We start from the raw sequence: 17,871 nt of genomic DNA on the forward strand, positions 1-17,871 counted from the left end.
GATAACTGTCAGTTCTCTGTGTGTCACTATTTCCTACAAACAATCAAGCTGCTTCCAGCTCTGGCAGTAACACACTGTTTAATCACTAATGAGAAAGAAGCAAATTTTGGAGGTGGATTCATCTCTCCATTTTGAATTAGGCATGAATTTAGAATCCAGTTCCTCTAATGCTCTGTTCAAAACTCTTCATTCCACCATTTTATACTTCTACCTTAGAATTCTGTCCAAAGATTAGTTTCCAGTCACCCCAAATCACTTGGGTTCCCGCTGGGGTCCATGAAGAGAGTTTTGTCCACCTGATGCCAAAATCTACACTGGTGATTAGATGGGTATTATTCTGTTTTCACATATTGTTTGAGAATCTGATACCCAGGTTTCAGAAACTGTCATACTGCCATCACTGAATGCTAATATGTGTAAAAGTAAACGAGAAATGAGAGATATGAACAATGAGAGATGTGGGAAAAAAAAGTGAAGAGTGGAGAGAAAGATGAGAATTGAGTGTGAAAAATGGTGAGGTTAGGGGAAAAGGAAATATTAAGTAGGGAACAGGAAAACAAAAAGAAAGAGGAAGAGGAACTCAACAGAATGAAAGTGAGGAACAAAAGTGAGACAGAGATGAGAATAGGAAAGGCCTTACTAAAGGCAAAGGCAAGGAGTATGGGAATAAATAGAGAAGGACCTGCCACAGGTCCTGAAACATCAGGAATCAGTGTTACTTCTGAGCATGCAAATCAAGATAATGGCACAGTAATTAAAATAAATAATTTACCAGAGGACTTCAGTGCATCTATTTTAAAGGATTTGCAAAGTAGCAGTGGAGAGCTGAGCGCCTGACATTTAATAAATGCTTTAATCTACACACGCTCCATCCTGTTCTGCATGGTGATGAGGAGGGCAGCAGAAATCGCTGGGCTAACGTAGTACAAATACATTTATATAGCTGCCCTTCTGTTCCGGAGCATCAGCTACTGACACAAGCATTTCCTTTCAACTAGTGTGTGCTAAAAGCCAAGAGCTAAGAAAGAAGCTGCTGAGGCTCATGAGAATGCTGGTCCAACAAAGCCTCAGAAGTCATTACTAGGTCCCAGGTTAATTTTTTCTTTAGACTGACTCACTTTGTTTTTACAATTGATAATGAGATTCTTGCCAGCACAGGAGAAGGTGGAGGTTCAGCTGGGGGCAAGTCCTGTGTGTTTAGGAGGAGCCTTGAATTAAAAATTCAAGTTGCTCAAAGATGCAAATGGTTTGATGACAGTAGGTTAGGCCCCAGTAAATGTGTGCTCGAATTACAAAACCCAGCACATTCTTTGGTGCAGAGAACCAGTGTTTGTGAGGAACCTCCACAGGCTGAGCTACACAGAAACCTGGTAAGGACAAAGGTTCATTAACTGGTACATATGAAACCCGAACAACCCTGGCACAGACAGCCTGATTCTTATCAGTGCTGTTAACATTTCACTTCTATTAATACAAGTCACATCAGGAAGGGAGAAAGAATTGTAGCTCTGTCAAACAAAACTCCTACTCAGTCTGTTTCTTGAAAAAATTGTCACTTTCTACAAACTCTTACATTACAGAAGTTTAAAAAATAACAGAGAGAAGAACACTTTCTATCTAGTCAGATAATGACCCTCTGTAGGTGATACTCTCATCTCCAGGCAAAGGACAACACAGAACGCATTCGAGGAGAGGACTGCACTCACTTGAACAATCTCCAAATTCGGAAACAACTGACAGTAAATGTGTAGGCCATTCTCAAAACAGAAAAGGTCACACTCCATTCTTGAATACTGTCAGATAATCTCACTGTAATTCACCATGGCCCAGGAAGGTTTGAAAATAATATTTCATATAACAGGCTTTATAACATGGTAGGAAAAAAGGAAATAAACCTATATGGAGAATCATAGAATCATGGAATCTTCTGAGTTGGAAGGGACCCGCAAGGATCATCAGTCCAGCCCCTGGCCCTGCACAGACACCCCAACAATCCCACCCTGGGCACCCCTGGGAGCGTTGTCCAAATGCTCCTGGAGCTCTCACAGCCTTGGGGCTGTGACCATTCCCTGGGGAGACTGTTCAATGCCTGACCAACACCTGGGCAAAGAACCTCTTCCTGATATCCAACCTAAACCTCCCCTGACACAACTCCAGCCGTTATAAATCCCACAGCTAGTAAAAACACATAAAATGTAAAGAAAGAATACATAAGAGGCCAACTCTGATAACTCTCCTTTTAAGATCAGCCTTGACAAACTGCTCCAAACACATGAAAAACAACCCCCATGCAAACTGTTTACTGTATTAAAAGAGCAGCATGCACTGATTGTGATGAGAATATTATTTAGTTAAATATCTTAAATACTCTGCAAAGGTGGAATAGCTCCCATCCAGCTCTGTGAAAACTTGCCCATTTGTGTTTAGCTTCTAATTTCCAACAATATATCCTGTTGGACCAAACACTGGCCAGTCTTCTAAAGGTGATGACTCCCATGGTTCACACATACATTTTGCTCATTTTAGGTAAATGCATAGGTTATGTAGATAGAACAGGTATCTACACCTTATTACTTTTTGTGACCTCTTTGCAACCATTACTTTAAAATAGACTCTAATTTTAAAGAGCAGGCTGCTCTCCTGTAGCTCCACTGCAGCTGGAACAATGTCATACATACCTTACACAACCAACACCTCACTGGAAGAGATGAGCTCCACTCCTAGCCACAGCCTGCCACAGTCCTGGGTGCTCTGCTCATTAGCCAAATCCTGGCACCTTGCTCAGAGCTGCAGGAACATCTCAGCCAGCAGCACTCAACACACACAGAGGACAAGTGGTTGCTATTTGATGAGAAAAAGCCTACAATAAATCACAGCAGCCTGGTCTAGGAAGGGCAAACCCTCACCAGGAATCAGAAGGAGCTTGATCTTTTACTCCTTGTACGTGGAAATGGTTGTGCTTGTTTTATGAATAGATCTTCCCTGCTTGTGCTTTCTGGTCACCTTCTCTTGCTCTGTGCCCTCTCTCTTTTTTCACCAGTGTTGTGGGACTGTGACACGCAGCTCCGGAAACCTCCACCCACCACCCTCCCTCTCAGACTTACAGCCTATATATAGCAGGCAGAGAGGTGCTGGGGGCTGCCTTACTTCCCTTTTCTTCTGAACAGAGCTTGTGGGTAACTTTCAAATCTCACACTGCTGCTGAGGGAAGTCTTAGAGAAGTGCTCTCACAGCCACGGGGAGCTGGGGGCTCTGGATGGAGCAGCAAGGGCCGGAGGAGGACCTCAAACAGGTCCTTTTTTCCTGCAGAGATCCCAGCTGGGTTTCCTTAGTCATCCCCTGTCACCAAAGGCCTGCAATTAAGAGCAGGAAAGCAATCTCTGGAGAACAGAGAGACAATTCGCTCTCTGTCTTGCAGAAGGGCTCCTGTGAGTCACTTCTGTAGCAATCTAAAGGAAAATGGTCTGTTTGTACATTGTCTGTCCATTATTTCTGTAGTGGTAATGTCTCCGTGACCTTGTCTTGCTGTCTTGGGGAAGAGATAATGCCAAATACTTGGCAATTCTATATTTTCTGTGTTCAAAGCACTGCAAGGAGGAATTAAGCATCTTCCGTTGCTCTGATGATAGGGAATAAAATACTGTAAAGCTTTCATGTGGAAAATTTATCCCCAAAGAATTAACTAACCATGGAAAGAGACTAAACTCTGGTCTCATCAGGAAACTCTGGCTGATTCAGTTCATGGTTAATGTGTATTTTCTTTTTTTTTTAAAGACCAAAGAAACAAAGTACTAAAATAGCAATAAATCTGACTATTTATTTTCACCTGGTCTTCACCTGGTTCTTGACCATAAGTCAAAGTAAAAAGAAGTATGAGAATTGTATTGAATTCTCTGCTGACTGTGGAAATAAATATTTGTGAAAATAACAACTGTAAAGTGGTGCCAGAATTACATTCCATCTGTGAGCATCCCAGCCTTAAAGGATGGGCAGCTGCTGTTGAAACAACATCTACAAAAACTACTGCAAAAGCAAAATTTGCAGGATTATTTGCACACAAACCCTGATTTTTCAGATGTTTAACAGTACAAAGTGTGGTAACCAACTCAAAATCAGGGGAAGTTTGTTTTATTCTTCTAACTTATGCCTTGAAGCACAACAATTCCTTAGCACAGGCGGACAGCAAAATCATTTGCAGAACGTGCAGAAAAGGCTTTGTTTTAAATGCAGTGTTGCATCTGTGGCTGTGGTGAGGTTACACACAAGATGAGCACAAGCAAACGGCTCCCACGCGTGAGGATTGATTTCCCCTATTTCTCATTCCTGCTCCAGGGCACAGCTTGTAATTAGGGTCAAATTTTCTAAGAGCACAGGTGGTATTTAGGCATCAAAATAAACGGCCAGATTTTTGCCAGCTTTGTCTCGCAGTGTGGGTTAAGGTGGTGTTGTGAATCACAGGGCTGCTGAGCATTAAGCACTTTTTAAAATCAGGGCTTCTGTACACACTTAAATTAAAGCTGAGCGCTTTCAAAAATCTTCCCACAACTGGAACATTCTTCAAATTCTAGGTATGGAAAAATGGCCCTTTAAAGCTTTGTGAGGTGCTAATTTTTACATGAATAGGGAACTGCTCCCTATAGCACCTATAAATCTGGCTGGCAGCAGTATTTAAGTAGTTCTGGCTCTCTAGTGTTGTATAAACTCTGCAGCAGTGCACATTCCATGGGGAAGAGGGCAGATGCTCTGTGCCAGTGCTTACCTGTGTTAATTCTAAGTAGTGAAATAAATATTTTGCTGGCTAACAGGTGATGACAAACACTGCAGATGCATCAATCTCTTTTCAGCATATTGTGTCCAGCCACAACTGAGATTTTAAGAATTAAATGGAATTTTAAGCTTTGAACCCTCTGAGACATAATAAAAGAAGGGTTATTTCTACATGAATTTCTATGAGGAACCAAAACAAATTTATTTTTCTTATGCTCAAAAGCTAATACAGTGTAGAAGCTGTATGAGGTTTTAGATTAGACTCTCTTTTCATCATTAGTTGCTCTATTTATCTTTTTTTTCAAAGCCGGTGAGTTCAGCCTTGCAGAATCCATGCTGCTGACTCAGCTAACTGAGCCAAAACTCATAAAAATCTATTTTAAAAAGGTCCAATGATTTTATTTTCTAATCGTAAATATGAAATTTAATTAGCATCTCATTGCTAACGAAGTCACCATGGAAGACAAGACTGAGGAATTAGGCACAGGAGTGGAACATCAAGCATAAGACAAAGCAACTGTTATACAGGAGCCAGTTTAACTCCTGCTTTTCTTCACTCATGTTTCAGATTTTTAAGGAATGATGGGCTGTTTTCACAGGTTTCCTTCTCTGACAGCAAGGAAGGTTATGTAGATAGGTTATGTAGATAGAACAGGTTAAAAGCAGTTTAACTCCTGCTTTTCTCCACTCATGTTTCAGATGTTTTAAGAATGATGGGCTGTTTTCACAGGTTTCCTTCTCTGACAGCAAGGCCCTTCTATCCTCTCTGTGGCAGTAATTACTCCATCATGATAGCCCATCATGCGAAATACCAAATAACAACAAATACGGTTCACTCTGGATTAGAAAAGGAAGCAAGGCAGAGCAAGTTGGATCTGAATTCAAAATCCTGTTTTGTCATAAGCTACTCAGGTTAGCAAGTGTTTCAAATCCTGTAAAAGCAATAGACTCATCAAATGAGAAAAAAACTCATTATTCTCTAGGGTACTGCAAACATCAGAAAGATTAAAGGAATGTTTTTAAATGAAGCATATGGAGAATTTAAAAGCCTCTTCAAGTAGGAATGTGCCCAGCCTTTTCATTATTAGCAATTTTAGAAGCTGTGTCCCAGGCTGGCATCAGCACTGAGGTGAGCATTATTGGGTGGAATTCTGTCAACTGGGAGCGTCCTCTGCCACCTTCTCCCTGAGCTCTTGAGAGGTCAGGAGCTCTTGCTGTGGCTTCACCCTCCCAGCTGGGCAGGAGGGAGTTCCACAAGTGCCTGTCCCTGCAGAGCAGCACAGCCACCTGAGCTGAGGGCAGGGACAGGTGCCCTCCTGGTGCCCTACTCAGTGCCTTGGTGGGGGAGCACAGAACATCACAGGAGAGGGGACCACATGGGTAAATGCTGTGGGACAGCTCTGCAAGGGCTGGGGAACTGCAGTAACCACAAAGCTGTGTGTGCTTTCTCCCCACACTCACACTGAAATTGTTCACAGCAATCAGTGTGGGAGGAAGTGTTTACAGGACCTTTCCTGAGAGTGACTAATCATTAATAATTCCTGCGTTGCTAGAAAAGCTTCAGCAGTAACTGTGAGTGGGCAAGCCCCTTGGGTGCTCTCAATGACAACATTCTCTGGGGTAAAAGGCACTTTATTAACAGTGGTCCTGGTTACTTATATACATCAGGACAGTTTCATACCACTGTTACACCATCAGTCACTTGCAATAGCAAGGAGCCACACCCAGACATCACCGAGACTGACTGGGGTAACACTGCCCTTTGTATCAGCAGTGCTGGTGCTGGGGTGAATGGTGGAGTTGAGGTGAACCCAGCAAGGACCAACAGCTTTCTTCAAACAACTGATGCACAGTCCCTGCTATCTTCAGCGGAGTGGTGATGGAAGTCTCTGTAAATGAGACTTATCCCAGTTCAAATTCCTGAAAAAGCTCTGTTTCTTTCTAGTATTTTTGATGCCACTTATTCTAGCAAGGAAAAAAAGAGGGAAATAAACTTTCTCACTCCACAGTTAGGGAGTCTGAAATAGATAATTCTGGTAAAGTGTATTTTTAAAGAAAAAGGCAAGTTTAAAGCAACGGCCATATGCTTCTTTTGGATCCTTATGTGCAATTTTTAGCACTTAGCCAAAAATGTTGCTGTTCCTTTTCAGGATGGAATGGTCCAGCTGGTGGCTCAGAATCCACATTCAACCACTCACTGGTTTTTCTCTGGGGGAAATAAGGATTGCTGGTTTGGGCAGCAGAAGCTGTTCCATTTCTCTTGGGCTTGTGTAAACCAAATTCAAGGTAGAGCAAATTTCTGGTCTGAGGTTACAGAGTTCACTGCCTCCATGTGAGGGGAGATGAGAAGTGGGCAGGAACCACTTTTAGACACAGACAATATATTGCAGAATGCCAGGATGTGGCATTGCCCAGCCCACAGAAGCTGATGCTCTGAGCTGACACCCAGCACAGCAACCTGAACACCCTGGCTTACTACAGCCAGCTCTGGGTGTGCAGCATTCTCCACAAGAGAAACGACCTGGAAGAATATCCCAAATGAAAATCTGACTTTGTTTAGAGAGTTTAGAGCTTGCTAAAGCACAACGGCCCGTCTCTGTTTTCAGGCAGGTTGGTTTTCATTTGCTGTGCTTTGTGCATTGCTTCACCTCCCTCTGTCACAAATTGGAGGTGAGTGATGCTTTCAGCTCTAAAGTCTGCTGGACAGAGAGGAGTTTGCCAGATGCCTTCTCTCACTTGATGGGACTCCCATGCATGGGCTGGGAATCAGAAAGGAGGAGGAAAGGAGATATTAAACAAGACAAGTGAGGGGAGTCAGACTAACAGGTCAGGCTGAGGGGAGGGAGGACTTGGGATGTTCTGTGAGGACCAAAGGAGCAGTAACAAACCACCCTCTGCCTTTTCTTATGCTCTTTCCTCATCATATTTGAATGTTCAAATAATCATTTCTACTGTTCAGTCCCTTTGTGCAGACACTACTTGAAGTGCTGATGGCATTGGTTATTTTACAGCCAAAATTTCTAAATGCATTCAAGATTTCTAATACTATCCTGCTCAAGTAGCTTTGGATTTCTGCACTATTATCATGTTGCAATGAGTTTACATTTTTCTGCATTGCAGCACATACTACAAGGTATGTGTAACAGCTTGTCACTGAATCCACAGACTTCAAAGGGACATTCAAATTCTGATCACTTCTGCCTCAAACCAAGCATTTTCCAGTTGTTCCTTGCAGGTGGAATATTCTTCCTGATATTGTATTCTCACATAGCTTCTGAGGCCAGTCTGGAGCCAGCCCTGCTCTCCCAGGTGTGCAGCCTTGCTGGGCAGTGATTCAGTGAAGGTGCTGCTGTCAATAGTGTTTAATCCAGCAAAACTGCCTGGATGCTGCTCTTAGTATGGATATGGATGAGTCACAAAAACACCATTCTGCAGAGTAACACTCCATATAAAAATATTCAAGTATCACTTTTCCTTCAGGCCACAGACTTGCGGATTAGAAAAAACCAACAGATTCAGCCTTTCTATCCTTTCAGGAAATGTAAAATTCCTTCACTTTTTTTGAACAACTGAAGCAAGAGGAAAACACATTGTTTTCGATCCTGACACAAAAGTTTAAACATTTTTTTGTTTCATACTACTCTGGTATCTTTCATGGCATAAATTGCAAAAAAAGAGAGAATAAAAGACAGAAGGAAATGAAACCTTCTAAAATAAAATTTGCTATTCTTGGGTCTTTCTAAAAAATATGTAACTGGAAATACAGGAATATGTTACTGGAAGGATGAAGCCCACACAAAAGATTCTTAAAGAATTACATTTTGGGACTTATCCTGACTTCCTTTGGCAGGAGCTGTGAAGGAGGACTAGTAGGGTAGGAGCAGGGAAGAATCTTACCTTAAGCTTGTTTTTTTTCCCTCAGGAAAAAATCAGCTCAGCAATAGTAAAGAAGGTGGGAAAAATTGATGGAATTTTCTATTTTCAGTCACTGCAAATCATTAGTGAAAAGAGTTTGATGATCTCACTAACTACCTCATTATAAACTACAAAAACCATATGGAATGTAAACTACTTTCACATGGTGCTCAGAGACATGATTTAGTGCTGCACTTGGCAGTGCTGGGTTAACAGTTGGACTCAATGACCTTAAAGGTCTTTTCCAACCTAAATAATTCTGTGCTTCAGAAAAAGCCAAGCAATGAGATGCAGGAAGTAGATGCTGGATAGACACTGTGACTTGTTCTTGTAAAAGACTGGGATGTAGACTTTGCCACTAGACTTTGCAGAGGATCCACACAAAAGTGCCACCAGGGAGGAAAGGTTCTTTTAAACACAGACTCCAAGCAATGGACCAGTTTGATCAGAGAGTAGTGTAGGTCACTGGTATTTTAACTGAGTTGTTAAAAGCCGTAAGCCTTCAAACAATCTTACAAATGTGATAATTTTTCAGTTCATGATCAAAGTTTCAATCACCATTTTCACTGTACCTTGGAAATGTACTTGGTGTAAAAAGACTTGAAACACTCTTTGGGTGTTTTCCCAGTTTCATCAGGATTCAGAATCCTCAAAGGGAAATATTTGATAGCTGACTTTATTAGTGTTTCAAATATTGGAGGAACTTATTTTTGTGCTCAAATATATTAAATGTATGTAACAACTTATTAAGTACACTCTGATTTCAAGTATAGGCACAGCCAGATTTGAGATGTTTCTACAAGTTTAGAGCTATAAAAATGAAATGGAAACTATTCTTCAGCTGCTAATGACAACCATACATGTACTGCTACCATACAGCTTTTTCTGCATGCAGATGGAAAAAAAAATCCTTATCCCACTTTAAACAGAAACCTTATGCTACACTTGGTCTTCAGCATCTCAATTACAATCTGAAGAAAAATTTCCAGCAAACACCCAGTGCTCAGAGGGCCAGTGGGAATCCTTTCCTTGGCTACACTGAAGCTGATTCCTCCCCTGAACTCCAAAAACCGAGGCTGACTTGGGCAAATACCAAATGCCTCTGTGTAAGGCCAAGCTGGCCTCAGAGACCAGAACAAACACATCCCTTAATGCAACACCAAGTTACTTCAGACAGAGAAATTCACTGAGGCAACAATTACTACAAATAATATCACACACAGAGCTGTATATACATTTACCCTTTTGACAAAACCAGAATGTTGCAGCATTTCATTTGCCATTTCTGATAGATTTCCAGTGAGATTTGACAAATTTCTCTCTCCTTTTGAGTTGCTAAACAGATTCACTGTAGTAGACAGCATTAGAAAGTAATGCCCCATCCAGCCCTGAAGATAAAATAGGTTTTGCAGGACTAACATAACAGGAATATTCTCCTCACCACATGGTCAGCACTGGGAGCAGACAGGAAACAACACGTTGCCAGTTTGGGGTGCTATCAGTAATGTGTGCTTGCTTTTTCTATATGAAAGCACAAAGTTCTCACCTGTGGAAGAGGTTTTACAGTGACTTCTGTGAGCCAGAGAGAAGTTTGATAAGAGGATCCATGTTTACCCCTGAAAGAATTTTCTACCAAGGTTGACATAGAAACCAAGAAAAAAAGAAGGATAAATAAGAGAAACCTGCAACTGCCTATTCCAATAAGCACTTTGTCTCTCGTGACCAATGAGTAAAGTGTAAACTTATGAGTTTTGTAAGAGTGTATAAAAAGCGTGCATGCTATAATAAAGAGTTTGAAGTCTTCTGGAAATGGAGTGTGTTGCTCTGTATTGTCTCCATCTCAGCTGCGACTCTTATCCACTGGTAAAATGTTACAGGTAGGTCACTAAGCTTGGGAGTTCATGGTACTCACAAAACATCACCCTTCCTAGACCCCAAATATTTGGCAGAAGGTTATGAGGGAAGGTGTTTGAAATCAAAGTTCAGAGGAGGCTGTGCTTAACTCAAGTCAGTGTGCAAAGCTCAGCCAAGGGAATCCACTGCCCAGAGCTGGGACACTCCGTGACAGGGAATCTGGCAGAGCTGATTCTAACTGCACTTTAAACAGCCTGGCATTGCATTCTCCTCTTGCCTGAGAGGAGCAGAAGTGAGAGGGTGATATAGGGAGAGAATACAGACTGAAGCAGCAGAGACAATGAAGCTTTTATCACTCGTTGGATGTGTGCCACAGACACCAATTATATACATTTGACAGCAACCATTATAATTCCAGAGTCCTTGAACAAATCACAAGCAGAAAGGTTACCTTCCTGAAAATGTTCATTGTCCTTAAATAAGTGACCAAGACTAGAGGATGAAGGCAGCACTTAAGAAAAAATTTGGGGGAAAGGTAGAGATGGAGAATATTATTACATGTAGACCTGTAAAACCCCATCATTTGTTCTGAAAAAGGAATTGCGGATTCACTGCAGATACTGGATTCACAGCAAAGCAATGTTCTGCAAGTGCAAATCCTACAGACAGTAGTGGTAAAACAGACAAGAGACAAAGAATTTTTCTCTCATATCAGTGGTGAGACTTGACCAAACTTGGTGGGGTTTATGGTTTTACCCTTCAGTTTGAAAATCACAAGGCATACTTCCATATTTCTTTTTAAGTTTAGATTGCTATGGAGGCTACTGCCAAAGAAAGCTGCCATAGGTCAAACTCCACCATCAGTTACACAACTTAACGACCATATCTAAGTGAAAGATTTGTATTTCATGAACGATGCATTTCAATATCAAAGAGAGAGTTGAGCCATATGCTAACAAGTGGGTAGCTAAGGATCTCTATAAATTCCATCCTCTGTGAGCAATCATCCCATATATCTATCTGATAAAAACTTTCACAAGCAACTGTACAGAAACCAAGGTCATTTGGTGTATGGCATTCTGGTATCTTCAGCATATCCAGTTATTTGGGATTCTTCCTTCTAGAGAAGGTCCAAATTGACTTTAATTGTAAAAGACACAGGCAGTCAGATGGCTCTTCCTTCTCTCACATTGAAAGTCTATTAAGAACGCTTATCATTAAAGTTTATTGAACTCTTAATTAAGAGTTAAATCTAATTGGAAGTAACTATTTGCATAGAAACAGGGAGTAAAACGTGATTCTGAATTTCTGTTCTGGGGTTGGCTCTCTTGATACAGCAATTTACTGAGGAGGATAGAAAGTTTCCAGGCTCTTTCCTACTGAAATTTCTCCTCTGCCAGACACATGATTGAAGAAACTGGACACAGACACACACAAGAATAAAATTTCTGTCTCCAGGTCCCCTTGCAAACATCACAATACATCTTTGACAATGTCCATTTTAACTCAACACAAGCAAACTATGTGATGCAAAAGAAAAAGGAAGGAGGGGAAGAGAGAGAAGAGACATTGTCTCAGCCCATTTATTTATGGGAGCCTTTACAAAAAGAACCAGTAATAGGGGCAAAAAATACTGATGAAACAAGGCACAAAATCCTAAAGTTTTGTCGAATGACTCGAAGGAATACAAATGCTGTTCCCATCACAAGATGAGTTGCAACAGAGTAAGAAAGAGTCATATTAGACCTGAATGTATAAAATGAGCATCTCTTATTTTATTGTTCTAGACTTATGGACTTTTTGCAAGATCCAAAAGGCAAAGATATTTTAATGTACCTGTTTCTGTATTCAGAAGAGAATGCTCACAGCTCAAAGGCCACAGTTTTCTAGCTCTGAATCAGAAAGGATATCTTATAATTGCAAACATAAAAATTTAAGCTCCTTTCACTCATAAGGAGATGGACAATTTGAGAGAGCCAGACAGATTGCTAAGAGAATTCTCCCACATAATAATTCTCTTATTAATTCAGCTGAGTTTAATAAGTGAACCTTATTCAGTTCCCAAAAGACCACACCAGAACATCCCTAGAAATAAATCTTCAGTCTCAATAGTCCTGCTCAAGAAGGTGAAGCTAAAAAGCTTCATCAAAGAAATGCACTTATTTGTCATATCTGATTCAAAGCATACAAATTTAAGCAAGGAATAATACCAGATATTGTCCTTGGATGCAGTTTTTAGCCATGTCTGATCTTGGTGACTCACCAATATGTCTGGTATAAAAGACATGAGCTGTTTCCAGATCCTAGGAGCAAAGTTACTCCCACTACAGCATTGGAGATGAGAACTTCTTCTACCTTTGGGACTTGGAATCCCATAGGAATCAAAAGGACAAAAACTATGCCAGTGTCAGATCAGAAATTCTGCTGTGGGGCAGGAATTGCAGAAGTTTATTAAGTTTAGTAAAAAGATTAACCAACAACTAGAACTATTTTTTACAGTTTACCAAAAGCATTTTGCATTGTGCTCTCCCATTTTTTCATCTACCTTCAGTCCCATCACTAAGCTCTTTCTCTGCTCAGGTTGCATATTCTGCAGAGGAAAGAGGAGCTGAGAGACTGCAATACTTCCTCTGGTTCCCCCGCAGGCTGCCAGCAGGGATCCTAAGGCAGCAGTGCAAGCCCAGCAGCATTAGCAGTTCCTCCCAGTCTGAATGCAATATAAAGATAAAAACAGATAGAGAAACCTGGTGGAGAATTGTGGTAAGGAGGTAGGAAGGAGTGGGATGGCAGAAAGAGAAGGGATAGAATACACAAAGTCAGGGCAGGCTCTATTTGAGAGTGGAGAGGAAGACAAAGGGGTTACAGAGAAAATGCTGTTTGTGAGACAGACAGAAACAGAGAGACAGGATGACAGTGGTTATTTGTTGTGAATGACTAAATATGAGTCTGAGCATTGGAAGGAAGCTATGCAAGTGTAAAATTCTCCTATTTTGGGATGCATCCCCAAAAGTGTAAACATGCAAATCCTGCACACGTCCATGGAAGGGAGTGAGAGGACTAAGAGACACGTGTGTGCAAGGACAGGCCAGTGGAGAGGCAACAGCTCTCACAAAAGGATCTTGCCAGGGCAGCAAACACAGGAGAGAGGGGATGGAGCAGGAAGTATGAGTGCATGTGTGAAGCTGGAGGAACAACTGGAAAGGGGAACACAAGAGCAAGAAGGAACTGACAGAGGGGAGGGAGGGAGAGATTAAGAATTTGAGGGAGGATTTACAGTTTATTGCACAGGCATGAAAGAAGGCAGAGGGAGAGGAAAGGAATGAAGAAGGGAAATATTTGTCACACAGAAAATACTCTTGATGGCATAAAAAGGCATAAAAAGATGGTGAAAAAGATAATAATAGAGAGGGTTGAGAAAAGAAAAAAGGAAGTGAGAAGAACAAATAAAAAGAGGAAGAAAACCAAATAAGAAAGATTTTACTAGTTAGCAGAAAGCATAAATATCAGTGATGAGATTTAAAGAAAGGGCTAGAGTACAACACACTATGGGTAGAACCAGAAATAAACTGGAGACCAGCACTGATGACCAGTCCTTCATCTCCCCTCTCCAGACCTCCATATCAGTTCAGTTTCCCAGTGCACATTTGCACCTCCAGCTACAGCCTCTTTGCCTCCCTCAGCCCTGGGCTCCACGGGTCGGCACACGCCAAGTACCAGACCCGATGATGGCAAGGAAAGCGCAAACGGAACCATTTTCAAAGAACCTTTTGAATATCAACACAAAAAAAGGTGAAAGTGGAACTTTCAGTGATCAGAGCTGTGGCAGGCAGCAGGGAGGTGAGCTGCTCTGCCAGCTGCTCTCCTTACCTTGGGTGCTCATGAGTGACCGGCTGTCTGGCTGCAGCTGCTGCAGGCTGCACTCTCTACGTCGCCTCCATGCAATTGCCAGTGTCTCTCCAGGAGTCCTGGAGAGGTTATTTGAGCTCTGCAGCTGTTGAAAAGTAAAGGAAACACAAGGAGTAAAACACTCCCTGGCCCCCAAAGTACCAAAGTCTCGGGAGAATCAGGAATGAAGGAGGCTGGGGCACTGGTGGCAAAACGAGCAAAGAGCCACACAGAAAGTAAGAAAAAGTGTGTCAGAGACTGGGAGGGGCGGAGAAGGAAAATGCAAAGATCTGACAGGAAACCAGACTATAAATCTGCTTCGGGTTGAAAAAAACACATTTCTGCTCCCCAGCAATAGGGCCTATTTGCAAATGACTCTGCAGGCAGGTGACAGCAGAGCCCTGTGGCACCAGGCAAGCAAATCAGGAGGCACCGCTGCCCCTTCCCCAGGAAGAGCAGTGGGCAGAGGTGGCAGCACAAATGCCCGGCTCAGGCACAAGAAGCAGCCTGTCTCCACTGCCTCACTTCCAGCTCCACACACTTCCAGGGCATGTTTTCCTGAGGCACAAGGAGACGTGCTTAATGCCAGCCTGGCTGGTGCTGTGCCGCTCCCAGCACAGAGCAGCAGCCCTGGTGTCTCAGGGTACTTGCTGGTAGAAAGCAGGTGGGAGAGAAAAAAGAATGAAGGAACTGAAGAAAACAGAGTTTCAAGAACAACAGTTCCAGGCAAAAGGAGTTCTGGGTTTTCCCAAGGTATCAAAGGTTTTTCATTAAAGCATCTATATTATGAATAGCTTATTTTGCTAAAAAGGTGGCCAACAAGGTTTGCTTTATGCATCAGATTATTTTGCAGTTGAAGGATGCTTTAAACAACATGTTTTCCAAAGGGAGTCTTTGCTGACACAAAGAAGCTGCAGTAGCTTGTATTGCTTCAATGCTGGATTCCAGCCTTAAGGCCAACATGCAAACTCAGTCCCTGGTGGGTCTCACAGAGGACATTTACCTCTTGCTGCAACCAGGAGCCTCCCTGCAGCCAAACCCACCAGAGCAGTCACCAAGTCCCTGCCCTTGCTGTTCCCAGGGTCCTGCAGGACCAGCAGCCACCATCACTTCTAGAAACATCCTTCAGTGCTCTGCCACCCTGCTGAGGGATCCTGAGCCTGAACTCCTTGTGTGGTGTGCTGGCTCTTGTACAAGGCACAGGTACAGCTCTACTCCTCACACCCAAGGTTTTGCCTTTATACTGGGCACATGTGCACAGGTGAAGCTTCATTGGAGTCAGGTCCTGGATGTGTGAGGGACAGAGAGAAGAACCCTTAAAGAAAGGATGAGTGTAATAAGGATGCCAGTGTGCAAGGGTGATTGCAAAGGTCATCAGTCCAGCTGTAAATGCAAACACATCAAATTACAGGAACAATAATGTGGGTTGAAGCAGAGTCACCCACAGGTTTTTCTGCCTGGAGTACCTTCTGCTCCCTCATGATTTTTGCAAGGTTCAGTTTTATTTTGAGGGTGACTAGAGAAAAACAACTATGTATATATGGGCATGGGCATGTGTTTATTTCCTGAGAGAAAATAACAGAAATAAAATCAGAAACACTAGAAAAATAAGCATAAGCGACCTATGACAGATAATTTAGGAATGTGTGTGGGGGGAAGCATGATGAAAGTAGTGGAGGGAGAAAATAAGAAAGGAAAAAGTATTTGGTAGAGAATAAAGAAAACCGTAACAAATGGAAAGTAAGTACAAAAGAACAGTGGAAAAATTGTCAAAGGATAGAGCGTCGTCAAAGAGAAGAATAGAGGAAGTGAGGTGATACAGTGAAAAGAAGAAACGTAAATAAAATAGAGAAAACACATGGCTCTAAGTCTTGTGACAATAACACATAAACTGTTCTTACCAAACTGAAAATCTGAAGCCTGCAAAAATTGCAAGGGTGCTCTGCTCCAATCGTCCCTTATTTTTTCTCTAATTTCACATGTTTGTAACTGTACCCGGACTGCTGAGGGTCTAAGTTTATCCACAAGGATTATTCAGAAAGGGATTCTGGAAGCAATTCCAGTTCTCTATATCAAGAGCTCAAAGATAAACGAAGGCAGGAATTTCTGTCTCTTGCTGAGCAATAGCAGAACTTGCTACCCCCCCTACCAATTTTTTTTTCCAGTGAGGACTATATCATGATGTGTTACTGATATTCTTTGCAACTTTACCAAAATTCACTGCTTGGAACAAACTCAGAGCTGCATGTGACAAGGTGCAGGAAAACCTCCTGCCTTGGGCAGCCAAAAATCTCTCCATGCAGCAACTGTACAGGTGAGGTTCTGCAGTTTCTGGCTGGGGGAAAGTCTGTGAAACTTTGGGTGAAAACTGTGAAATAGAGCCATAAGAATCATGGCCTACAATTCTTCCATCAAAACCAATACAAGTCACTTTTGAGTTGAGCTTTCTGCTGCTTTCACAGAGGAAGCTGATTTGTGCATGCAACAGAGGAACCATTTTAAGCACAACCAGAGAAACTAACTCTGCTGGCAGGCGGCTTTGTGCCTTCACTTCAATTTTAAAATCACAGATCTTCCACATATAGTTCCTAACCTGAAAGGAAAAACATGCTAAAAATTCAAATCAAAACTCACAAAGTCTCATTACAGCTTTCTCCTTCTGTCCTTGATTTCTTCAGCAAACAGAGTATCAGGCAGCACATTCTGAAACTGCCCTACAGAGCCAAGCAAGGGGTTAGGTATCATTTGTTCTGTTCCTGCTTTTGCTTTGTTTACTGATGTAGATTACAAACAGATCAAAAACTACAGTAACTGTTTTAAAGAAGATGCCACATTTCCCTGCGTTTAAAGTGGCACCATAGAGATGGAGCAATTATCCAGCAAAGCCTGAACAGCTTTAAGGAATCTATCACAGAAATCAAAGAACCCAAAATTCTCATAGTCATAAAGGGTTTACTGGCAAACTGAGATTAGCTGAGCAGGATACAGTCATCAATCACAAAGCCACATGTAACTGAGGATCAACTCTCCTTTAAAAGAATTTACAATCTTAATCCCAGTTTTCAGGTGTAAAAAAATTCTCTCAAGCTATAAAAAAAGTGTTATAGTGAGGCTGCAGTTCCTTGAGGCTGGCAGACTGAAGTTATGTGTTTCACAAAATGTAAGTGTAGAAAATAATTATGTTCTATTAACCAGGCAGCCAAAAAACATGAAAAACTTCAGATGCATCACCTAAAATACAGCAAAAAGCTGCAGAGTTTGAACCAGGGGCTTTCCTAGCCCAAATTCAGGGTCTAGGAACCTGACTGGTAGAGTTCTAAGCAAGAAATATTCCTTTTTTATTTTTTTTTTTTGGGGGGTGAGAAAACTGAATTGCCTCAAAAAGATACCTGTCTCTGTCCCCTGATTATTTTTTAATAATAATGATAATTTTAAAAATTCCACTGGAAA

The 17,871-nt window shown here is 41.8% G+C and overlaps 1 protein-coding gene across 13 annotated transcripts in view; it reads right to left on the reverse strand.

The window, feature by feature from the left end:
* CARD11 (caspase recruitment domain family member 11) overlaps positions 1-17,167 on the reverse strand; it is a 53,501-nt gene extending 36,334 nt beyond the window's left edge. For 10 of the 13 annotated variants that reach the window (XM_068207112.1, XM_068207111.1, XM_068207107.1 and 7 more), the window contains exon 1: positions 14,404-14,707. In XM_068207112.1, coding sequence (XP_068063213.1) covers positions 14,404-14,416 — 13 coding nt within the window. In that variant the 5' untranslated portion in view covers positions 14,417-14,707. Of the gene's footprint in view, positions 1-2,678; positions 3,083-14,403; positions 14,710-17,055 lie in introns of those variants that run through there. The other 3 variants (XM_068207108.1, XM_068207117.1, XM_068207113.1) reach the window with 3 other exon arrangements.
* Between the last annotated feature and the right edge of the window lie 704 nt (positions 17,168-17,871).

The sequence above is a fragment of the Anomalospiza imberbis genome, chromosome 16 (genome assembly GCF_031753505.1).
Source record: "Anomalospiza imberbis isolate Cuckoo-Finch-1a 21T00152 chromosome 16, ASM3175350v1, whole genome shotgun sequence".
NCBI lineage: Eukaryota > Metazoa > Chordata > Aves > Passeriformes > Viduidae > Anomalospiza > Anomalospiza imberbis.